This window comes from Beauveria bassiana (genome assembly GCF_000280675.1).
Source record: "Beauveria bassiana ARSEF 2860 unplaced genomic scaffold BBA_S00019, whole genome shotgun sequence".
Taxonomy (NCBI): domain Eukaryota; kingdom Fungi; phylum Ascomycota; class Sordariomycetes; order Hypocreales; family Cordycipitaceae; genus Beauveria; species Beauveria bassiana.
In genome coordinates this window covers 248,774-272,248 of record NW_007930854.1, presented here as the reverse complement: position 1 = coordinate 272,248, position 23,475 = coordinate 248,774, and the positions used below count along the sequence as shown (strand labels likewise).

At 54.7% G+C, this 23,475-nt stretch overlaps 10 protein-coding genes across 10 annotated transcripts; 4 read left to right on the top strand and 6 right to left on the bottom strand.

Annotated features, from left to right (window-relative positions):
• Positions 1-1,706: 1,706 nt before the first annotated feature.
• BBA_06506 (carbohydrate esterase family 3) lies at positions 1,707-4,449 on the bottom strand (the record flags this gene model as incomplete). The annotated part of the gene is made up of 4 exons (XM_008601603.1): positions 1,707-2,231; positions 2,302-2,360; positions 2,421-2,724; positions 3,826-4,449. The coding sequence occupies 4 exons, from the start codon at positions 4,447-4,449 to the stop codon at positions 1,707-1,709; spliced, it is 1,512 nt and encodes a 503-aa protein (XP_008599825.1).
• A 720-nt stretch (positions 4,450-5,169) lies between these two features.
• Positions 5,170-6,901, bottom strand: BBA_06505 (efflux pump antibiotic resistance protein; the record flags this gene model as incomplete). The annotated part of the gene is made up of 2 exons (XM_008601602.1): positions 5,170-5,735; positions 5,791-6,901. 2 exons carry the CDS (start codon positions 6,899-6,901, stop codon positions 5,170-5,172), a joined length of 1,677 nt encoding a protein of 558 aa, XP_008599824.1.
• A 622-nt stretch (positions 6,902-7,523) lies between these two features.
• On the top strand, positions 7,524-8,288 carry BBA_06504 (proline-rich early nodulin; the record flags this gene model as incomplete). The annotated part of the gene is made up of 2 exons (XM_008601601.1): positions 7,524-7,826; positions 7,893-8,288. The coding sequence occupies 2 exons, from the start codon at positions 7,524-7,526 to the stop codon at positions 8,286-8,288; spliced, it is 699 nt and encodes a 232-aa protein (XP_008599823.1).
• Positions 8,289-8,964: 676 nt separating this feature from the next.
• On the top strand, positions 8,965-11,609 carry BBA_06503 (transporter sec22; the record flags this gene model as incomplete). Its single annotated transcript, XM_008601600.1, has 5 exons — positions 8,965-9,123; positions 9,177-9,351; positions 9,442-10,002; positions 10,908-10,942; positions 11,031-11,609. 5 exons carry the CDS (start codon positions 8,965-8,967, stop codon positions 11,607-11,609), a joined length of 1,509 nt encoding a protein of 502 aa, XP_008599822.1.
• Positions 11,610-12,077: 468 nt separating this feature from the next.
• Positions 12,078-13,239, bottom strand: BBA_06502 (uncharacterized protein; the record flags this gene model as incomplete). Its single annotated transcript, XM_008601599.1, has 2 exons — positions 12,078-12,940; positions 13,023-13,239. 2 exons carry the CDS (start codon positions 13,237-13,239, stop codon positions 12,078-12,080), a joined length of 1,080 nt encoding a protein of 359 aa, XP_008599821.1.
• A 1,397-nt stretch (positions 13,240-14,636) lies between these two features.
• On the bottom strand, positions 14,637-16,724 carry BBA_06501 (cleft lip and palate transmembrane protein 1; the record flags this gene model as incomplete). The annotated part of the gene is made up of 2 exons (XM_008601598.1): positions 14,637-16,583; positions 16,635-16,724. The coding sequence occupies 2 exons, from the start codon at positions 16,722-16,724 to the stop codon at positions 14,637-14,639; spliced, it is 2,037 nt and encodes a 678-aa protein (XP_008599820.1).
• A 985-nt stretch (positions 16,725-17,709) lies between these two features.
• BBA_06500 (lysine decarboxylase-like protein) lies at positions 17,710-18,492 on the top strand (the record flags this gene model as incomplete). The annotated part of the gene is made up of 2 exons (XM_008601597.1): positions 17,710-17,860; positions 17,951-18,492. The coding sequence occupies 2 exons, from the start codon at positions 17,710-17,712 to the stop codon at positions 18,490-18,492; spliced, it is 693 nt and encodes a 230-aa protein (XP_008599819.1).
• Positions 18,493-18,835: 343 nt separating this feature from the next.
• Positions 18,836-19,780, bottom strand: BBA_06499 (putative proteasome subunit alpha; the record flags this gene model as incomplete). Its single annotated transcript, XM_008601596.1, has 3 exons — positions 18,836-19,450; positions 19,524-19,635; positions 19,743-19,780. The coding sequence occupies 3 exons, from the start codon at positions 19,778-19,780 to the stop codon at positions 18,836-18,838; spliced, it is 765 nt and encodes a 254-aa protein (XP_008599818.1).
• A 998-nt stretch (positions 19,781-20,778) lies between these two features.
• On the top strand, positions 20,779-22,353 carry BBA_06498 (GTP-binding protein TrmE; the record flags this gene model as incomplete). Its single annotated transcript, XM_008601595.1, has 3 exons — positions 20,779-20,792; positions 20,870-22,282; positions 22,335-22,353. The coding sequence occupies 3 exons, from the start codon at positions 20,779-20,781 to the stop codon at positions 22,351-22,353; spliced, it is 1,446 nt and encodes a 481-aa protein (XP_008599817.1).
• Positions 22,354-22,713: 360 nt separating this feature from the next.
• Positions 22,714-23,094, bottom strand: BBA_06497 (thioredoxin-like protein; the record flags this gene model as incomplete). Its single annotated transcript, XM_008601594.1, has 1 exon — positions 22,714-23,094. The coding sequence occupies one exon, from the start codon at positions 23,092-23,094 to the stop codon at positions 22,714-22,716; it is 381 nt and encodes a 126-aa protein (XP_008599816.1).
• Between the last annotated feature and the right edge of the window lie 381 nt (positions 23,095-23,475).

Sequence of the window (23,475 nt, the reverse complement as noted above, 5' to 3'; positions counted from 1 at the left end):
ATCGGTATCTGCAATGTATAGTCATGTCTACGATTTACGAGTGCCTTTGGTTTTCTTTGGCTGTTTGGATTTTCGGGCGTCAGCGGGGACAATAACACAGGGACAGCAGGAAACATTTACAAGGACATGGATTGGTCTTGTTGAGGTTATGATTCATGAATGCAATAAATCACATTTAATCAAAAAGTACTCTACTGCGCAATGCAGAACCTGGTGCTAACAAAACGCAGTCAACTTCCGTGACCTCACCCACTCTCTTCTCGCCTCCTTATCCTTCCCACGGCACCCTCTGCGTGAACCACGCTCCATCCTCGCACCCGTTGAGCCACGCCGCCACCGCACCAGTACCCGGCTCCGCGACCACATAGTCCACCCGTCCGCTACCCTTCCGCTGCCGCCGCGTTCCCTCAAGTCCTCGCGAAGCCTGTGTGTTGGTGCCCGCTGTGCCCACTCCGTCCCTGACAACGCCGATGTGGCGCCACGCAGGCCGCTGTGGATACATGTTGAGCCAGACTTGCACCTGTCCCGTCGAGCGGCCGCGTCCAGAACGTAATCTACCTTGCCGTCGCTGTTGAATACAGAACGGGATTGTCAGTGGAGGGGGTGCATGGATGGCTTGGGTGTAATGGTGAGGAAACTTGCCCCGTTGATGTCGTGTGGAAAGTTATCTCTTCGGGCCGCTGGCCGATACCGCTGGCGTCTGCTTGCGGAAGCGCCGAGAAGCAGTCATCAGAGTCGGTGGCTTGGCCGTACACGTTGCGGTATATGGTTTGTCTTGCCGGTTTCTGAGAGGTAAACGTAGTCATCGCGCTGGATGGAAAAACATGTAAGTTTCGGGCTGTGTAAATGGCTTGTGTTGGAAAGGTGAGTTCGATTTACCCCCGTCGCCATCTATATCGGCAATGAGTACATTCTTGCCGGGACCAAAACACGCTGGCAATCTGCCCACCCGGCTTGAACAGGTAGTCGCCGTATTGGCTCTCGCCGCCTCCGTCCGGCACGAGAAGGTAAGCTCTCAGTGCTCCAGTCTCGGGATGAAGAACCAAGTAATCGTTGTATATCCGTCACCAAGGTCTCGTCAGTCTGAGGGGAAGAGGGAAAAAAACCGGAATAGCCGTTTTTGTACCCATCAATGTCGCCGAAAACGACTTGGCTGCCAGGTGCAACGGCGGAAGCAATTGGGCGGCCTCCGGGATGTTGTTCAACCAGCATCGAATTTCACCCGTCATTGGGTCAACCCAGATAAAATCTATTTTTTTTGGAAGTACATGAAAACTACACCTCATCGTCCAAGCCAGCCCTCTTCCACTGACCTGCTCTGCTGTCGCCATTCATGTCGTGCAGTTCTGCAATAAACCGCCGCTTGTAAGTTGCCCCCAGTCAAAGTGTCGTTTACATCAACACAGCACAAAGCTTACCGGCCTTGCGCGTGGTCCAAATCAAAGCCTGCTCCCTTACCCTTTTTTCTTTTTTTTTTTTTTCTTTCTTTTTCCCCCCCAAAAAACTTCCAATCCCCATTTCGCCCTAGCCCAGCCGCAATCTTTGCCCGTGCCTTTCCACGTCGGCTTCTGCATTGCACTTGGCCGGCCCGCTCCCCACAGCCCACTCGCGGACGTCGCGGTAGCCTTCCATCCGGCTTCAAGTCTATAGGGCTGGCTCTGGCCAAAGTCTGGTGGGAGGAACGACGTTGTCGATGCCCTCCGTTTTCAGTCCCGGGTCAACTGAGAGCTGGGTCGGCTTGGGTCCTTACCGACAGGAGCCCGGATCCAGCCGCGGGGGATCTGCGTCAGAAAGTCGTACCAGTAGTCACCCATAATCTTGTACCCGCCGTTCGTGGGATGAATGCAGTCGCGAAGAATCTTGTTTCCATGTTTGGGGACAAATGTGGCAAAGTCGACCGCAATGACATGGTGGCCGGCGTCTCTGCGCTTTTGGACGACGCCGGGGATCAGCTTCTGGAACTTCTGTGTCTGCGGCTCTTGTGATTGATCGCAAGTATCAATAATCAGTGCCACCAACACTGTCGCGTCCGGACATTTCCCAACGATCCTGTCAACCAATTTGCCGAGTCGATTGGCGGCTTGTACCGGGTCGTTGCCCTCGGTGGAGACGGCGTGATTGGGATTCATGTCATTGGTGCCGGCGGCTACAAGAACAACATTGGGCCGCTGTTCAAGCGAGGGATCAATGTGATCTGCTATAAACTGAATCGTTTTGCCGTTCCATGCTGCCTTTTGGGCGCTGCTGTTAGTTACAGTCTCCAGATGCCGGCGCCGCAGAAAAAGCAGAGTGATGACTTACAAAGTATCCGTCGTCCATGGTGCCAGCCGTTTCTGTTCCAGCAAACACAACTTTATTTGCTAAAAAAAGCTACATGTCAGTCATTTTCCCTCCGCTGAACCTTCGCAGCTGGTCCTTACCGGACAAGTCATCTCGCAACTGACGCCGGTACCCGTCGCCGTCTCCGCCAAACTCACTCCCAAAACCAACTGTAATCGAATCTCCTACAGGCAAGATGCGGAGCTCAACACCGCTCTCAATCTTTCTTCCCGGGGGTGTGTTTCTGAATTCCATCATGGTATCCATCTTTGCAGATGAAGTAGGGAGGCCCAACGAATCGGGTAGCACGGCGGCTGCCGCAGCCCAGTAAAGACGCATGCTGTTTGCCTTTATAAAGACAGGGGAGAAATCGGAAATGCGCTTTTTGGGAGTCGGGTGCCAAATCTGATAATTAAAATTTTGTTGCAAACGAAGCGAACTCCTGTTGTGAGTTTAGGCAGGTTGGCATGTCTTCTGAGATTGGGCAGATTTGGCCAAGATCCCTATTTAACTACATCGCAACTCATGCAACTAGATTTCAGCCTTGAATTCGACACATCGCAGGGTTACATTCGGAAGTCGCAGCAGTCTGTTTAGCAAGAGCTCTAGGAATGTTATTCGCAACCTAGGCCATAGATCGTTTAGCCCTCACTCTAGAGGTCGGCGAACGGTGCAGTAGTTCTTCCAGTGTCGGGAGGAGGGCAGGCAGAGGGAAACTATCTACATTTTGTCAACCAGCAGCCTTGAACATTTCCGTCTGCGCGTTCCGTCTGCGCGGAAGCGAGAAGCCTGTGGTGTTTAGGATGCTTAGCTCGACTAAAATCACACAGTCTTTTGTCCAGCCACTCCATTCCTCATGACTGACAGAAGGGCCGACGCAGGGCTCCAAATTATTCAGCCTGCTGCAGCCAAGGCCTGAGTTGCAGTACCACATGATGTCTTCATAGCGGGATACCAGAGAATCTGTATGGCGCCATGTTGCATTGCATCGGAAGACGCCACCTAGTCTCATATCGGTTTAATTCCATACATGAGACATTGATGAGCCACGGTTGAGATCTCCGAATACGCACATCTACTTTACCTAGTATAGACAGTAATTTATCGCCTAGTATTAAAAGCGTGATGTAGTATAGTTAGTTAAGTAGTCTCACAGCTATGGCAATTCGGTTAAAGAGAGTCAAAATTGCAAAACAGTCTCATTTTCTGCTACCATGTTACAGTTATCACGACAGAGTCATGTTTGCACAATGACTTTGCTTTTGTCGCTGGGAGAGTCAAGCTACACCGAGCGCTGAGACCCCAGCCACCCGACCGACCCGATGTTGCTCTCCGCTCATTCGCAATGCCAAACTTCCATAATGTTGATGATACAAAGATGTAGCGCCTGGAAACTCTTCATGGCTCATTTCTTGAAATATAATCCACTGTCGCCGCAAGCAGCGCCTTCCTCTCCGCCGATCGATCAGCTCGATCCCGAAAGCTGTGCTGTACCCCGCAAAGTACGCCGCTCAGCCCGGGGTATTGCTCGACTGTCGTGTCGAATAGTTCCCTCAGCTCAGCCTCATGCTTCTCGTCGAGCTCAATCTTCTCTTCATGTTGTTCAAACAGCTCCGCTTCATGCTTCCTGCCGAGCGCAATTGTCTCTTCTTTTTGTTTGCTCACCAACGCAAAAATGTCTTCGGCGACATTGTTCCCAGTGACGCTCACAGTCGGCGTCAATAGCGGGCCGTCATCCTCAATGGTTGGATACAAGTTCGCTGGTGAGCCTTCGCCGTAAAGCTCGGTTCGCATTTGGCGTAGTTCGTCAATCATTTCTTTGGGGAAACTGTCTAAGCGTGCTGCGTGAGAGCTATACATGAGCCTGAACCAGCAGTGCTTCCTCATCTCCTCCCTGCCATAAATAGCCTGGGCGAGGATAGCATCGAGCACCGTCTCGGAGAAAATCTTGGGTGATATGATTAGCATACGATTCTCTGGGTCTAATGTAATCCTGTCAAATTCGATTCGCGGCTTGTAATTTCGCAGGTAATTCAAGTGCTCCCCAGCATTAAGATGCGGCTCGACATTTCCGCGGAGATAGTCCTTGACCTGCGACGCCAAAAGAGCAAAGCGTGCTGGCGAGTCCATTGCGATAGGAATTGGACCCAATGTATCAGTCAAGTAGGGGATTCGAGTTACTGAGGCAGTCGGCGAAATGCGTGGCTTGATGGAGTCGGAGTCGTGTTGATGGGAGCTTTAGACAACGATGGTTACCAAAGAGGAGCCGTCAGCTGGTGTGAGAGTGCGCAATCAAGGCAAGAGCGAACGGAGGCCACTCCAAACGCAGTTCTCGCCGAAGAATATTTGATTCGCTCTACTGTCTGATGACTAGGCCCTCAAGAAACACAAGATTGCTGAAATTTCGCACTGCTGTCTTTCTAGTATATTGGTATAAATCTCTGGGTGGATTGACGGCGCACTCTCACAGCTGCATCTTGCCTTGGATGAAAGATGCAAATGGGAGATTTTAAATGGTACGACGACTATCTGAATGAGGGTGCCAATGTCGCTGGACCTTTTGTGTATTGCCCGTGGCCTTGAAGCGCTGCCGACCGCATACAACAATCCGTATTATGCGATATTTAGTGACAAGAACCGGACTTCCATCAACGGAGAACCTCGCCAAGATTCCAAGATACAGAAATCTCCTTGTAGTATGGTTTTCTAATCTGATCGATTGCACGGCTTCGACTCCAGGGATGCTCCCAGCCTGGGCGCGAGACCGATTTGCAGTTTTTACCAGATCGCTGACAGTTTCGCATCATATACATCTCATCATCACAGATCATTCGCGAGCACATCAAATTTTTACTGTACGTGCTCCTTCTCTTCCGCCTTGGGAATTCGGACCATTGTGGCCGCAATCAGAGCCGCTACAAGAGACAAGGCCAAGCCAAACCACCAAATAGCGCGCATGCCCTCCAAGCCAATCTCTCCGGACGGCAACTTGTCAACCTTGATTCCGATGGAGTCGGACACCGACGTCATTATAGCGAGTGTCAAGTTCTGAACCGTCACCAACAAGCTGCCCGCTGAGCCTTGGTATGATCTGGGCACACTAGAGGTGATGAAGATGGTCGCCGCCGCAAAGCTCATGTCTGGGCCAAGCGACGCCAAAGCCACAGCTGGCATGGACAGCGCCCAGTACGAGGTGCTTGGTTGTTGCGGAAGAAAAAAGACGTTTCCGATGCCAAAGAAGACCATGCTCGTCGCCAGGATCCAGTGGCCGGGGAGGACATGAAGCGTTCTAGACACGAGCCACACGGCAGCAACCCCGACCAGAGCATTGGGAACAAGGTATAGCGCTACCCTAAGAGGCGAAGCACCTTGATAGCGGATCCAGAATTGAATGGCATAGAATTGCCAAGCACCAGCTAAAACTGAAGTTAGCGCTGGCACAGCAGAACTCGGCGCAAACGAGATGCTTACAGTAGCCACCGTAACCAAAAATGTAGGCAACCAAGACGGGAACGAAGCCTGGTATTTTCCAGATTCCATGAGGCACGAGTGGTCGCTTTACATGAGGAGCAGAGAAATAAAACGCAAGCAGCATGAGACATCCTACAATGACAAGAGAATAGGTGTAGGGGTTCCACTGCACAGACGAGCCTTGTGTAAGCCCAAAAAGGATCAATCCGCTGCCGAGAGACGCCAGAGTTGCACCAATGTAGTCAAACTGCTTGATTGATGGTACATCGATCGAGTTGCTGTCCCTGGCAGGGACTAGAGGAGGGATGGTAAAATATGCGGCCGCGGCACAAGCGCAGAGGAACAGCGATGTGCTACCAAAGATCCAGGGTAAATGGGAGCTGAGGGCACCGCCCTGCATGGCTCCGACCCAGAATCCAAACGGCGCACCGGCTGCCATCATGGAGAAGACGCGGGTCTTGCGTATGCCAGGATTGTACACTCGTCCCAGGATGCTCATCGAGGTCGAGACGAGGACGCCGACGGCCAATCCCTGCATGGCCCGCGACACGAAGAAGAAAATCTTGAGCTTTGGCGAGATGACCAGCGCAGACGCGGCGTTCCAGACGGCTTCCCACAGAAAGGCTGCAACCATGAGAGGTTTCGGCGGAGCCAAATCGGCCAGCGGGCCAAAGATGATGACGGACAGACCGCTGGCCAGGCTGGACGAGCCAACCAGCCAAGGAATCTGCGAAGGCACAATGCCTAGAGCCTTTTGGAAGACAAACTGATTCACGGTGATGTGGCCCAGAGTCAGGGAGAAGATTAGCTGGCCCGCCGTGCAGACGAGGACAAAGACAATCTCGGCCATGAGGTTGGGCAGCTCGGGCGGTACGCCCTGTGGCAGTAGACGAGCCGGGCTGCCTTGCTCTTCCGGCAGACCACCTAAATCATGGCGGGTGGGAGACTCGGCAGGGTCGACCTGTCTGCTTCGGATCCGGCCGAGTTCAATCACCATACTGGGAGACGTGGTGTCGGCAGTGTTGTTGGCCGTCAATACCGACCGGGACTTGGCCTCGCCATGGGCGCCAGAGGGCTCGGCGAGGTATTCTATCTGCGTCTGCGTTGCCATGATGGATGGACACGGATGAAAGTCTCACCAGTCATGGAGTCGCGGTGAAGGAAGAGACCTTGCATAATAGATATCCGACATCGGGCTGAGCTTCATTGTGACGGTACCTGGTGCCACCTTTCTGACTAATGACCAACATCGCACTCTGCCTGTATGTAGTCTTTGGTGCAATTCGGGACTGTATCTACATGGTGCACATATTCCCAAGTCAATGTTCAAGTCAAGATTGATGGAGTTGGACTTTTTTTCTCGCCGTTTCTGCCCGACCGGGATGCCAAGCAGCTCGCACGAGGTAGTGATGAAATCTCGTGTTGCACTGTGCTTGCTACCTGCGGAGACTCCCGCTAATCAAGCAGCATCGGCAACTTGCCAGCTTCACCATCACTGGCAGATGGAGTTACGCAACAAGTCTTGTCCGTTTGTGATTCTCCACTTCCATTTACATAATGATTGACGGCACTTGGCGTCGTTCTCCGCGCTGACGGACAGTTATTCGAGCCGACAGTCGTACTAATACGGTGAGCTCGTTTGCAGAGCCGCGTATCCAGAATCGCGTAAATCTTCCATCGCATCGCATCGCGCGTCACGCCAGCCAATTCCTGGCGTGATCTACACTAATATTATGACCGACAATGGAAGCGAACCGACGCCAGCAAAGGATGTGATTGAGGTGCACCCTCCGAGTAGCGACGCTCATGTTGAAGCAGTGGCGGATCCCAACGTCGCGTTGGAGGCAGCAAACAAGACGCTGGCGTCGCGCCCACGGCGATCTTTGAGAAGCGCGGGTCGCGCCGCGGAAGAAAAGACTGTCACAAACACTGTCAAGAAGACGGTCAAGATCATTGCCAGGCGCGCCCAGGGCAAGTGGGACGCAGAACGACTCCTCACAGACCCCAAGTCGCCGCTGGCCAAGGCCAATCTACGAGTACGTCTGCGGCCTTCCAGGGATCCGAACTATAAAATAAAAACAAGTTCTAACCCCGAACAACAGACAATTCTTGCCAACCCCATGGCATGGAACTGCCTCGACGCAGCAGACCACGCCGAGATTCTCGCCCTCTTCCCGGACCAGCGCCACATTACCGTCGCAGAGGACGGCGCGCAGCGGCCCAACATGGAGTCGCTGATGAACGACGACAGCTTCCGGTACGACTGCGCCGCGTACACGGAGAGCCTGGCGCAGGGGCGGCACGATCCGGACTGGCTGGCGCAGGCGTGGGCGGCCCACGAGCGGCGCAAGGCGGGCGATTTTGACGACTTTTTGCGCGCCAAGTTTGAAAAGGAGTGGGAGGTCAAGCTGCCGGAGGAAGCGCCAGGCGCAGACGACGAGAAGGGGGGGGAAGAGGGCGGCGGGGACGGCGTGGCAAATGGCGCTGTGACGGGCTAGAATGGCCTGATCAAGTAGGCCAAGCTTAATGTTCTCGCATCTGAGATTGTACGCTGTTGAAATGTGCTCTGTCGGTTATTCTTGGCTCAACCTAAGAAATGTTTGTGGTGTAACCTTGCGATGCTCAGTCATGGCTTGTCTAGGAGTCGTGTACCGGAAGTCGTGTACCGGAAGTTTCAACGAAAAGAACATCCCCAAGAATTAGAATCAAAGGCAATGGCAGTAAGATAGAGTGGGTGGGCTAGCAGTGTGATTCAATTTCGAAAGACGGAATGCGTGAACCTTGAAATCAACTGAGAATCTCTCAATTTGCAAATCTCAAAACGATATCGTATTTCTTTTTTTACTGGCAAGTCTGACGACACAGTTGCCTGAAGGGAGGACTATCAATACACTTTCGTTTAGGAAATAACGAACTATGAATATTCATTTCATTCCAATAATCGCGTGTTTGAATCGGTTGCTGTCGCAAAGATGTTACGAGAAAAGTGCATTATATACATGGTCGAAACCATCCATTTCTCCACATCACCACCAACATTGGCGCTGCAAACTTCTTCCACGCCAACCCATTCAATTAATTTCACCACCAATCCAGCTCACCTCCAACAAATCTTTGCAGTACAACAGATATAAACAGCACTCATTTTTCTGGGATACCATACAGCAATATATAATGGCCCCGGCAAACGCCGCTCATACACGGTCGCACAGCCTGCTGCTGCTGCAGAAGCTGCTCAACCTGAGAGACGGCGCCAGCCCTCTCACACTGCTGGTCGACACACTCGAGCAACCAGCCGCACCAGTCATTTCTGAATTCATCACAAGAGCCAAGGTGCGTTTCCATTATACTGTACTGGAACAGCAGCTAATAATGTCGGCTTATAGTTGTCCAAGAACAAGGTCATTTTACTCTCATTCGCCACCATTAAGAAGCCGCGCGACGTAGATGTCGTGGTAAAGGCCACCGGAAAAGACTTCAAGACAATAAGAAAAGAGCTTCTGTCTCATTACCCGGCTGCGGATCCAGCCGCAGCTGCCACGCGCGATCGCAGCATCTCACGTACGAGCACCCCCCCCCCCCCCCCCCCCACTCCATTTTCATATTCGCACACTCCCCTCCTCACAGCACCCATTCTCACCTTTCGTGCAGGCGCCGTCGTAATCATAGACTCACTCAACACAATGGCTTCTGCCATCCCTCAAGCGCTCGCCAGCTTCCTCTCTGGCGTCATCACCCCCACCGCGTCCATCATCGGCGTCTACCACGCCGATGTCCCCGTACCGCTGCCGCCGACAGTCAGCGAGTATGAGCCCGCGCCGCTCATCGTCCTCTGCCACCTCGCCACGGCCATTCTGCGGCTGTCCAGCCTCGAGCAGGAGGTGGCGCGGCAGCGCGCGCGCGACAAGGCGCTCGTCGAGCCAGAATGGGGCATCAACGAGGGCCGCGAGGGCGTGCTCGTCGGCCTCAAGGGCAAGGACCGCGCCGCAAGGGAGGAGAAGGGGGGCGTCGTCGTGGAGATGGAGCTGCGGCGGAGGAGCGGGAGGACCGTGGCCGAGACGTTTGTGCTGGCAATGCCAGAGGGCGGCGGGCAGGGTACTACGGGGACGCTGCTGCTGAGGAGCGACTACTTGGCGTTTAAGACGGAGGGTTCTGCTGCTGGGGCCGGCGGCGGCGGCGGCGGCGGGGGGGAAGGGGAGGGGGAGCCGGAGAGTACGTTTAATCTGGGCTTGACGGAGAAGCAAAGAAGAGATAGAGAGGGTATTGTACTGCCGTATTTGATGCGCAGACGGAGGTGGGTGGGGGCGATGGAGGTAGAATTTTGTATGAGATGGGTAGAGAGGACGATTTCGACGAGGAAGAGGACGAGATATAGGATAATTGATGTTGACTGTGAATGGTAATAAAACTACGTAAAATATCACCGTGTAGTTGGCTGACTAGGAAGTACTCTCCATGAAATGATCGCGTACCTTGCACTCCATAGTTAACAGCGATTCAGACCATGTCAGATGCAGCAAAGCCTCATGTCAAAATTAATTTCATGGTGAAATCTGTAATTGACCCCTCGCTTCATTTCGCGTGAATTTGAATTTTCCCATCATTGAAACATGCCGTCATTGTCAAAGACACTTCGGGGCCGGCGCCGGCCCAAAACTTCTGGCGGGGCGGCGCCGCGGCCAGATTATAGCCCCCCCCCCCCTTTGCCAGCCAATTGTCCTTCCCCTGCAGCGGCATCAACCGCGAAGCTTCCCAACATTTGTAAACACGTCCTCCAGCGGCAGCAAATCAACACTCGACAGTCTCTCACCACTTCCGCTACTTTGCTTTTCCCTTCGCATATCATATAATATTGTTGCTCAACGGTCAGGAATTGCTGCCTGCGCTGGTGCCTGGGGTCAACACACATCATTGCTTGACGGGACACGTTGTAGAAACCTTGATCAGCCGAAGACTACGCCCACGTTTTTCAACCTCTTCTACACAACCACATATCGAAACCGCAATCATGATTAGATCGACACAAATATCAAGGCTCGATGGTACGTTCTGTTTTACGCCTCAACACCAATCAACCATAGTACACCACAACCAGTTCCGGCTAACCAACATCCCAGGCCTGATGCTCTGCGCCTCAGTCGACGACGAACAGGTTCGCTCCCGCCGTTTTTGACACCCTTCTCCTCCACTCCCAACCTTTTTTTTTTTTTTTACCTAACGGCCTTGCTCCCATTCAACAGTCCGAGACCGCCCTCGCCGAAGTCAAGAACCAGGTCCGCCAAATCATGCGCAAGCTCACCCGCACCTCTGAGCCGCAAGCCTCCATCGAGTCGGGCGCCTACACCCTGCACTACCTCGTCGACGCCGACGTCGTCTTCCTCTGCATCTGCGAGCGCTCCTACCCGCGCAAGCTCGCCTTTACCTACCTCGCCGACCTGGCGCGCGAGTTTCACACGACGCACCCGCCCGCGCAGCTGCACAACCCGGCGCTGCGGCCGTATGCGTTTATGGACTTTGACACGTTTATCGGCAAGACGCGCACCACGTACGCCGACGCGCGCGCGTCGCAGAACCTCGACAAGCTGAATGACGAGCTGCGCGACGTGACAAAGGTCATGACGAAGAATATCGAGGATCTGCTGTATCGCGGGGACAATTTGGAAAAGATGGGCGAGATGAGCAGCAGGTTGAGGGACGACAGCAAAAAGTATAGGCGCGCGGCGGTGCGCATCAACTGGGAGCTGCTGCTGAAGCAGTATGGGCCGTTTGCCGTGCTGGGCTTCATTATTCTCCTCTTCATCTACTGGCGAATTTTCTAAAGTGGACTTGCGAAGAACGGCGTACGGAAACGAATGCACAATGAGTGTGGTAGCGAATGGAACTATGCCTCTTGGCATGATACTCGGGTATATTACCAAAGTGAAGAAGGCGGGAGAATGACAGTACAGAAGGGGGGAAAGGGATTGAAGATGCATGACAATAGGTATCTTTTTGCTGTTTACTGTATAATATCGGGTATGCTGCGAAACTTTCTAAAGGCATAAACAGGTCTGCCAACGCAGAAAAATGCTCAACTTTGTGTCTCCCGTATGAACTCAAAACGCCAAAATTCCGTAAAAACTCCGTTCCGTTGGTTCCAGTGCGATGCAAGTCGTCTTTGCAGTTGTATATAAAATATGGTATCGTAAAGTTGTTCGTGTCGTCGGCCGTGAGAATCCTCCTCGTTCCTCGCTTAATGTTATTGGGGTGGGGGTATCTTTGAGATGTGAAATATGCGCTGGTTGGTTTTACATGACGTTGCATTTATCCGTCGAGGGCAGCGACACAGGCAACGTCAAAGGCAGCGCCGACGGGGCGTGCTCCCACTCCAAGTGCTCCTGCAGCGCCGCCAAGTCGTCAAAGCGGTTCTCGGGCTGCCACATCTCGTCCTCGTCGTCAATGTCCTGCGGCTCGACCGCGTCCTCGCACAGCGGGCACATGGTGCGCGCGAGCCAGTCGCCGGGGACGGGCGCCATGTGGCTGGCAATGGCAATCGGCGGGTACACGACCTGCTTTGGCTGCTGACTCGACATTGTCACGGCCGTGGCCTGCCACTCGCCCAGAGCCGCGCCGTACGTGTCCTGCAGGGGCGTCGAGGTCGGCAGCGCGGGCGCCGCTACCGCCGCCGTCGTGGGCAATGACGAGACAGAAACCGCCGTCTCAGGCAGCGCGTCGACGCCCGTCCGCGTAGTGGGCACGCGCTGCACGTCGTCCCAGAGCAAGTGGCCGTCGCAAAAGTCGCAGATAAAGGCAATGTCGAGGTCGCCAAAGCGCTCAAAGCCGCCGACGGCGAGGCACTCGCCAACCTCGTCCGTCTGGCGGCGCTGGCAGTCGTAGTCGCTGACGCCGCCGGCGCGTCGGGCCGCGACCCAGGCGCGCTGCTTGCGGTGCAGGATAAAGGCGCCAAGGCAGCGCTGGGGCGTCTCCTTGGCGGTGTTGAAGACGCGCTGGGCGGCGCGGCACTGCGCGCGGTGCAGCTGCCGCTGTAGCGACTTGGTGTCGCGAACCCAGACGGCGTCGACGGGGCCGCCGCATCGGCTCCAATCTCGCAGGTTTTGAATGTGCAAGTAAAATTTGGCGCTGAGCGCGCGGAGCTCTTCAAGCGATGCAACTAAATGTTCCGGATGCATTGGATTAGTCTCTCTGGAAGGGGGAATGGTTGTCAGATAAGCAAGCGAGGGGGAGGAGCTTACACGTTCGATCGTGCTCGTAGTGGGATTGGCTCTTGAGCATGGGCGAGAGCTCCTGAAAATCCGTCTTGGCATCGTTGAGGACGCGCTCCATGGCCCTCTGCAGCTCGTACTCGTCGGGCCCCCAATGGCGCTTGTCGGCGAGACCCAGGATGCGCAGGCCGTCGACGAGAAGGTTGGCAATGTCGGCCAGCAGTGAGCCCACCGAGTCGGAGCCCATGACAGGGAGGGCGCCGCGGCAAGGCGAGGATTGTTTTGTTGCAGCAGTCAAGCTATGAGAGAAAAGAGGAGGAAGCTTCGGTGTTGGGGAGGAAGTCGCGATGTTTTGGCGGGCAATGGTGTTGTCGTGGGGAGATTGCGTTTGATCGTCGTCGCCAGTTTTGTCTGCGAGAGAAACCGTGGCCAGTCACACAGACACGCTTGCATGGAGGAGAGGGGACGGGGCGGCAGGCTCTGGTTCAGCGTGGGCTGGCCAAAAGAGAGACGAGAGTGAGGCGATGCATCCGTGGAGGTGTGAGACGGGGACGATGGAATGAGTAGGAGAGGAGAAGAAACAAGAAAGTGGTCCAGGGCGCAAGATCGTCAGGGAACCATCTCGGGGTCGTTAGAGTTGGCGTTTAACGTGGTCAAAGTTTCGTCCCAGAGCCCTGTATTTTGGCCCTGCGACACTGTTACTTATGCGTGGGGCTCCGGGCCACGTATCCCGACGGGTAACTACCTGTGTTTCTTTCTCCCGGCGGGTGCCCATTCCTCTCGACTTGCTTACAAAATTCTATAAATGTGATACGAATGAGCGTCGAATTTCTCTCCAGCCTCGAAGAACCGGGAGACGAATTCACTGATGCAAGGCTTTATGCGGAATGCCATCCATGAGTTTCCCGTTCATTCAGGTCGCAACGAGTATATAAGTTGATTAATTCAGCTTAGAAAGGATTTATAATAAAGAAAAATGCTTAGACACTTATTTTTATAAACTTTTTTTTTTCTATATTTCTATATTTTAATTTATTTTAAAATAAGGCTACGATAAAAGGGCGCGGCAGAGATGAAATCGCAAACTTCATTCTACACCCCCGACAACAAGGAGGTGAAAGGTGACAATGCATCAGCTAGCTGTTTATATTTGCATTCAACAAGCTCCTGCACACGTCCATATCTTTGTGATGATCTGTAACGAATCGCTGTGAGTTGAGTCGTTTATGCGGTCCATGATAAGCACCATGGCAGAGCCGCATAGATTCGGGAGCATATATACAGCGCATTGTTCATCATGGATACAGCCGGCGCCTTGGTAGCTGGGCCATTATTGGCTCAGGCATTGAAATGGAGCATCAGCCTTGGGCATGGCTGAAGCGGACTGCCGCATATGATTGCTTCGGTCCTCAGCGATGTGGGGGCTGTGGTATTGATTGTATCCAGGACTTGGTAGTCGGCAATATCAAGTTGATACATTACAGAGACTTGCAACCAACCGGCACTTGACCCCGAGCCTAATATTGGTTTTGCGTGCATTACTCCACACTTTGAAAGGATTGTTTTTTTCATCTATTACTCCGTCTCTAAAAGACATCCGTCCGCATCCGCGGTCTCTACAAGACACATGCTACCCGCCCACCCTCACTTTCTCTTGGTCGCCCCGCGCGTATCAACGCCGCTGGCCTTGGACTTGGCCCTCTCTTCCAAAATCTCCTTGACAGCCTTCTTCTTGGCCTCTACATTGGCCTCTTCCTTCTTCTCCTTGTCCCCCACCAGCTTGGGCTCCTCGTCATCGTCGCCTCCCTGGCCAAACTCGTTGACGCGCGAGTAGTCCGTCTTGTAGGCCCATTTCTGATACAGGTAGACAAAGAAGATGATGTCGTCGCGAAACGTCGCCAGACGGTGCAGCAGCGGCATCTTAATGGTAAAGGCAAAGAGGTCGTCGATAAAGGTGTTGAGAAACTTGTACATCATGGCCTTGGCGGGCATGTGGGCGACGCTCTTGAGGCGGTAGTTGATGTACAGCGAGGGCACCATCATGAGGAAGCCGTAGGTGTAGACGGAGCCGACGAGCGTGGTGATGATGAAGGAGTACCACGACTTGTGCGTTTCGTACATGAGCGAGTAGATGCCGTAGGCAATGAGCAGCGGCACGGCCACAATGTACATGTACTTGAAGGCAATCTGGTCGTACTCCTTGGTCTTTGCTTCCGTCTCGGTGAGCTTGTGCTTGTCTTCCAGCACAAACCAGTAGGGAAGCCAGGAGCCGGGAGGGGTAGCACGCCAGCGGACGTCGACGACGGTGGTAATCTTCCAAAACTCAATGACGATGCCAACGACCTGGGAGCCGAGAATCATCCAGCTCGTGTTTTGCGAATTGTCGAGCAGATACAAGAAAATGACGGCCTGCATGAATACGTTGGCCAGAATGGAGCGTACGGAAATGCCGACATTGTCCTTCTTCTTGCGGTAGTGCGCAATGTCGGAGCCAAAGGCCAGCGTCTCGAGGATGAGATGGGCAACGGTGACGACGGCGGTAATGGCCAGCAGGATGGGGTTGTTATCGATGAGAATCTCCTTGACCATTTCAATCTCGGAGCCATCGCCGGTGCCGGGGACAGGATTGCCAAAGGCGGCCTGGCGCGCGTTTTCTTTCGAGTTCATCTCAATGTTGGCCATGATCTGAAACTGCCAGGCAGCCATGTTGCTGAGATCAATGCGGATAGGTAGCTCCTTGACAGTGTCGTTGAGGGGAATCATGTCCTTGTTGAGCTGCCAGAAGGTGTTGACGAACAGAAGCGGGTAGTACCAGCCATTTTGGCCGCTGCCGTCACGGGCGCCGCTTCTCTCGAGGCGAATGAAATGCTTCATGGGCGGCGGCATGGTCGCCAGCTCCTTGACGCCGACACCCGGGATAAACGATAGACTAGCATTGGGGTGGTAGTGGTTGGCAATAATTGGAGTCTTGGGCTCGGGAATGTCAAGCTCGGCCTCGTCATCCTCGCTGCGCGACCCGAGCAGGCTCCTCGTCTTGGCCACCTTTTTCTTGGGCAGGTACTGAGTCAGCGGGTAGGCCATGTGGTAGGCCGTGTCGCTGCTCCAGGCCGGGTCGTGAGGGTCGAGGGCGCTGCCAGCGAGGCCGACGAAGAAGTGACCCCAAAGGGTGCCGTTGTGCTGAACCTCGCGGGGCACGGCGAAGCGGCCGTCGACGTGGCGCTTGTCGGAGCTGTTGCCCATGTGGAAGCGCTTCTCGTTGAGCACGACGTACTCGGCGGCCGTCTGGGCGATCGGGGCCGGGTTCGACGAGGGCGACACGGTGACGACAATGTCGACGCGGCTGTCCTGGGGCCAGATGGGCGCAACTAGCTTAGGCAGCGCGGCGCGCTGGGCGCCCTCGTCGAGCGTCCTGGGCCGCAGCTGGAAGGCGGGGATGTCGCCCGTGTTGGAGGTGACGCGGATCGGCTTGCCCGTGGCGGGATCATCGACGGTGACGCCGCGCTGGTCCTTTTGGAAATACCAGCTGATGCCGGCATTCACGGCAAAGTAGAGACCGGCACCGAAGAGAAGGCGTTTGAAATTGAAGCCGCCCTAGATGGTGTCAGTGTGTGCTAGTGTGCAGCGCCGTCGAGAAGCTCTTACACCTTGCTGCTGCTGCTGCTGCTGCTGCTGGCGTTGGCCGGGTGCGCCCTGCTGAGGAGGGAGCACGGCGGCGACACCTTGGGCAGGCATTGTGTCGCTGTGACGAGACTATTCGACAAGGAAAAGTCGGGTTTGCAATGGGCAGTGGCCGAGCAATGCCAGTTACTCGCGCAAAAGGATGGGCAGAAAAAGGCTGTCTGGGGATGGGACAGGCCAGATATGCGTGTCCGCAAAAAGTTGAGCTCTCCAAAGGGGGGCGAAAAGGGTCCTCCTCGTTGGTGGCGCTGGCGCTGACTGTTGGTGTTTGCAAATGGCAGCTACCTAGGTTGAAATGTCCACCATAGCTGACGATAATCAGAAGCTATATTTGATAAGTGATACTTAATGTGTATGTATGAGTACAGATAAAATGAAATTTTGCCAAGAAAATAAAATTAACATTGTTACTGCGCAGTCCAGCCAGTAGACGAGGCGTCACGGCGTGTACTGATTAATCTGACCGTCAGCAAGCAAGCAAGCAAAGCAGAGAGCGGGGAAATTGATTCTTGCCCCAAAAAAGAATATTGTCCAGCCAGAAGCGATCCCGGTGTGGCGTGTCCCGGCCGCTCGCCGAAAACGACGCCCGTCGGCGCCCCCTCCCTCCTCCGAGTCACCACCACTTCACGTCATGGCCAATTCACTCGATGATGTGACAACACTCCTCACGGTTTAGGCTGCCACTTTTTTTTTTCTACTTTTTCACACATTTCTCTCTCATTTTTGCTACCACAAGAACCAGTCCCTTTAATCTCCATTCCCCTCATCCTAGAATAATTTTTTCTTTTTTTCCCTTGGTTGCTGCGCGTTGCCACGCACACACACACCCTTGGCTTTTTTTTTTGTTTGCTCCCGTGGTTATTAGAAGAAGAAGCTTGGGCCTCGACAAGAACAACAAAAGGCCGTGCTACTACTCTTTCTTTCCCACTCCTTCGCATTTGCTCCTTCTTGCCACCTGACGAAATAACGCAACATTAACACTTTTGCTTTTTACCTTCCTTTTTGCTTCGCGTTCATCGAGCTTTAATCTTTAGTCGAGATGACGGCCGAAATCACAAACGGCTCCGCCCCCGCGCCGGCTCGGACCAAGATTTGCGTCTTCTGCGGCGCCTCCCCCGGCAAGACGCCCGAATACATCGAAGCCGCCCGCGCCCTCGCCCGCGCCATGGCTGCCAACAACATTGATCTCGGTACGTTCTTCCCCCCCGTCCCCCTCCTTGTGCTCGTATCCCACAAACATCCCCCCCGCTAACCATCCAACCAACCCCCCCCTTCCGCAGTCTACGGCGGCGGCACAGTCGGCCTCATGGGCGAAGTCGCCAAGACGCTCTGCGAGCTCCGCGGTCCCGACGCAGTCCACGGCATCATCCCCGAGGCGCTCGTCAAGTGGGAGCGCGACGGCACCTACGCGACCGTTAACGCCGACGGCCGCTACGTCCCCGACGAGTCCAGGTACGGCCGCACCACCGTCGTTCCGGACATGCACACCCGCAAGAAGCTCATGGCCGAGGAGGTCTTTGCCGGCGGTCCCGGATCGGGCTTCATTGGCCTGCCCGGCGGCTTCGGCACCATGGAGGAGCTGTTCGAGGTCATTACCTGGAACCAGCTCGGCATCCACGAAAAGGGCATTGTGCTGCTCAATGTCGGCGACTACTGGCGCGGCATGCTGGACCTCATCGACACGGCCGTCGACCAGGGCTTCATCCGCGACGCCAACAAGAATATCGTGTTGGCGGCCAAGGGCGGCGATGAGGCCATTGCCATGCTGCGCGATTACAAGGTGTCGTCGGCCATTTACGGTCTGCAATGGGGCAAGCAGTAGAGGGAAGGCGCTTTTGGATATACAAAATACAACACGGAGAATAGATTAACCTTATAGACTCTGGGTTCACAAAAACACGGCGAATGTGTGGTTTGCGCGCACTGGCTTGTGGCTTGGGAACGGCGTTGGCTCTACTCTTCAATATTACATTGAATCTCCCATCGGACTCTACTCATCACCAGAAGACACTCTACTTCTTACCGTCAAATACCATACATCACTCATCCCGCGAATTGCATGAATTGGTATAGTGCACGAGTTGCACAGAATTCGCCGTCTCGCAGCTTGTATTGTACATGTTCTACCAGTTTATTTCTTCATCACGTCGTTGCGCGCGGGCCCTTTAACCGTCCACCTCCATGCCACCTTGGCTCTCGCCGACGCGATCAATCCATTCCTTGACATCGTACTCGTCGTAGAGCTTAAACTGCTCGATGCCCTTGGCGCCCTCGGCGCGGACGCCTACGAGCCCGACCGAGGTGTTGTCGACCGTCAGCTCCTTGTCCTGCACGAGGCTCTCGCGGAGGGCGCGCAGGCCGTGCTGGACGAGCTCCTCGCGGGAGCAGTCTGCAAACGAGTCGACGTGGCGCTCGAGGTATGTGCGGGCCATCTGGCTGCGGGCGCCAATGGCAAAGGCCGACATCTCCTCCGTCATGCCCGAGGGCTGAAATTCAAAGAGATGCGGGCCCGTCTCGTCAACACCGGCAATGAGCAGTCCGACACCATAGGGCCGCTTGCCGTACTGTTGCGTGTTGGTCTGCGCCTTGTCGCCAATCATGCCGACGAGGGTGCGCAGGGGCATGGCACGCCCGTAGGTGAGGCGGTGGCCTAGGCACTGCTGCTTCATGAAATTGGAGAGGACGCGGGCGTCGGATGTGAGGCCGGCAATGGCGATGCCGGCATGCTCGTCAATGTTGAACAGCTTCTTTTGGTATGATGAGAGCTCTTCGGCGTTGCGCTGCAGAGGAAAAGTCAACTGGGTTAGCGGAAGTTCGATGGAATGCGAATCGTCAACAGTGGTGACCATTTACCTTGACGGCGCAGAGAACGGCATGGGTCTTGCTGACAATGCCAACAACTACCGAACCTTGCTTGACAGCTTCGGCAGCATATTCAATCTGGAATATTCGGCCCTGGGGCGAGCTGCGAGAGGCATGGTCAGCTAAGGAGCTTCTAGCAACGAAATGGCGGCAGCGACTCCGTCTGCAAACAAGGGTCGCATCGAAGTAATCGGGCAAGGGCAGGCGTACAATGTGACTGAATCGTTATCGTAGTTGTTGCGAAACATGATGTATAGCTCCCTGGCGCAGATGGAGATGGGTTGGTGGAGGATGGGTGGTCGCGGAGGTAATGGGAGGTTGAAGCTCAAGCTGGAGCGAGTTGGCGTTGCCCACCAGTGCAGCAGCCAGGCAACCCAAGCTTCGTCGCCTCTGGTCCAGGCTGAAAGCTGTCGCGCGTGGCGGCAGATCCGCGGTTAGACCATCACACCGCCTGCCTAAAATGGACGTGTAACAGGCAGGCAGCAACTGCAAACAGCGGACATGTGGGAGGCTGAACAAGTATAAAATCGCGTTGAATGTGAAATTTAGTGGCAGTTGATAATCTTGGATACAAAAAGCCCATCTGGGAGGCATTTTAAACCCCATGTATGATACGCTTGCAATTTTGAGAGTTGTCCATACTGATGGCAGTCAACCCGCTAGAACAGTCGCCAACAGTCCACTAATGACACCCCTGTTCCAGGGTTCAAGTACCAGCACGCTGCAAACAATGTGCATTGAGAAAGCCTGAATCATTCCGACTGTTCAAAATTACGCAGACTATCTCATTATCCTGCAGTAGTCGTCGAAGATCTTCAGGAGCCGCTACATTACCACCATCTTGCACCAATGACTCTTTGCCAGCTGTTGGCGAGTACAACTCAACCACGGCCATGTCTCCACCATTGAAGCTTGACTCTCGCAACAACCACCCTACACAAGGCACCGAGGGCATCAGTCAGTCCAGAGAGCCTTGTTGAAGCCATTACGATGCAAGCATGTCAAGGCCATGTGCATTGATAGTCAGCGCTGCTCGCGCAACAGTTCGCGCGGCTGGGCCATGGCCCCATCGTAGTACAACATGCCGCCGCCAACCATGGCCAGTTCAACGGAGAGCTCTCTCAACAACGCGTCATTGCCGTACTACAGCTGCACATTTCGGATTTCCGACAAGTGATACGATATATGCCTTATCTACAGCTCAAGGGAAGGCCGGGATTGCTGTCATTCGCATATCAGGGTCATCATGTCTAGAGGTTGGTACGCTCACAGCCCCCTTTGGCTTGAAGTGTCATCTCACACACATTATAGATATATAGAAGCCTATGCCCTTCCAGGCCAGCTCCCAAGCCACGCTACGCTACTGTTCGCACGCTTTTCCATCCCCATTATCACGGCGCTTCCGCCGTTGTAATTGACTCGGAGGCGCTGGTTCTCTTCTTTCCGGCCCCCGCCACCGTGACGGGCGAGGACGTGTTGGAGCTCCACGTCCACGGCGGCGCCGCCACCGTCAAGGCCGTCCTCGCCGCCATCCATAGCTGCTCGTCCTCGATCTCTGGCATCCGCCACGCTGAGCCCGGCGAATTCACCAAGCGCGCCTTTCTCCACGACCGCCTGGACCTGGCGCAGGTCGAGTCGCTCAGCGACGCCCTCGCCGCCGAGACGGAGCAGCAGCGGCGCGCCGCTGTGCGGGGCACCTCGGGCGCCCTAGGCCGCACGTATGAAGCGTGGCGGCAGCAGCTGCTGTTGGCGCGCGGCGAGCTCGAGGCGCTGATTGATTTCGCCGAGGACCAGCACTTTGACGAGTCGCCGGAAGATCTACTAGGAAGTGTGCGCGGCCAGGTCGAGGATATGCTGCACGGCATCAGGCTACACGAGAGGGGCAGCGAAAAGAGCGAGCTACTGCGGAATGGTATCAAGATTGCATTAGTAGGGCCGCCCAATGCAGGCAAGAGCTCGTTGATGAATTTGATCGTTGGACGCGAGGCGTCAATTGTGTCGGGCGAGGCGGGCACTACGAGAGATGTGGTCGAGGCGAGCCTGGATATTAGAGGGTATCTGTGCTCGTTTGCGGACACAGCGGGCTTTAGGGCGAGAGAGGAGGGGAGCGAGATTGGCATTGTGGAGGAGGAAGGCATTCGGCGAGCGAAGAACAAGGCAAAGGAGGCGGATGTCGTGGCGGTGCTGGCGTCTGTTGAGAGGAACAGCAGTGGCGATGTGTATATTCGATATGACGAGCAGACGCTTGAACTTGCGGCAGAGGCGGACAGCTGTCTTGTGCTTGTCAACAAGAGAGACGCCGTGGATGAAGAGACACTGCAGACTTTGCTGTCAGGGTTTCGCAGAACACTACAGAACAAAAGCGGTAAGTTGAACGGCATCAAGATACACACCGTGTCCTGCAGAGACGCACATGACATCGTCGTCGGGAACACGGACCCCGGCGGCGTCCACGGCGTCATTGACGCGCTGTGCGACAACTTCGCGTCCATGACGACGCTGCCCGCTGACCAGCAAGACCTGCTCGGCGTGACGGAGCGCCAGCGGCAGTTGCTTGCCGACTGCCGGGGCTATCTAGAGGAATTTGTACTGGAGGCTTCGCGCGGGCAGCATGATGATGATGATGGCCTCGAGGCGGACAGCGTGCTGGCGGCCGAGTTTCTGCGGTATGCGGCGGACTGTCTGGCGCGCATCACAGGACGAGGTGAGGGAGGCGACGTGGAGGAGGTCTTGGGTGTTGTATTTGAAAAGTGAGTACCTTTGGTTGGTGAAGCTTGGAGACGATTGCTGACTCGAAGATAGATTTTGCGTGGGAAAGTAGAGAGTGTAAAATTGTAAGATATTGTACGAGTTAGCATTGGGATGGGAATTTGGCACATGTCGAGGCTGTTCTGGACTATCATAATTCTATATTTTTTTATCACTTTTGGTCTTGTAGATGAAGATGCGATATCGTATGTACATTTTTCTACTTTACTGCGTGGCGCGAAACGGTCACTCATTCGCTGCATGAAGCAGCGCATGAAGCAGCGCATGAAGCAGCGCATCAAGTAGCGCATGAGGCAACGCATGAAGCACCATCTATGCTTCCCCTCTTTTTTCCCTCAAAAAAAAAAAAAAACTCCCGAACATGACAAAGGAAGAAAACAAGTTCCCCAAAAGAAGATGCAGGCACGACCTTTTATGCCGCCTTATCCGCCTCTGCCTTTCGCGCGGCCGCCAGCCCACCGATCTTGTCCGCTGCGGCCGTCAGCGCAGGCGGGTTGGCGCCCTTGAGGTCGAGCTGGCCATGAACCATGACCTGCTTGCCGTCCTTGAAGAAGAGGAAAGTGGGCATGGCCGTGATGCCGTACTTTTGCGCAGCGTCGGAGGCCTCCTCGACATTGACCTTTGCAAAGGCAAAGTAGCCCGGGGCGGCGTGCTTGTCGGCGAGCTTCTCAAAGACGGGCGCGATGGCCTTGCAGGGAGGGCACCAGGTGGCGAAGAAGTCGACGACGACGTAGGTGTTTGCGGCGAAAACCTCGTTGAGCTGCGCGAGGGAGGTGACGTGCTGGATGGCCATGATTGGTTTGAGACGACGGGGGACTCGAGGGGGGGGGGGGGGATTGCTGGTGGGCTGTGACGGACGGCTTGTGAGGTGATGCGAGTGGATGAACGGGGTTGTCGGAGTTGACTGGTGCTTTTTTTGGAGGGAAGAAATGGGGATAGAGTTTGAGACGAGTGGATTTCGATGTTGGAAGTAAACGCCTGTTTGAGATGAATTAATCAAGGTGGAAGTCAAAAGGATCGCGCCTTCTTGTCAATGACTTGGTCGAAATGGGGGGAATCGTCCGGAGTGGGGTGGAGGACGGCTGTGTCAGCATGATGGGATGTTACCGGGAGCTAATAGGGCCACGGGTACCCGTGGCTAAAATATTTCACGGGTACCCGTGGGGATTATGTC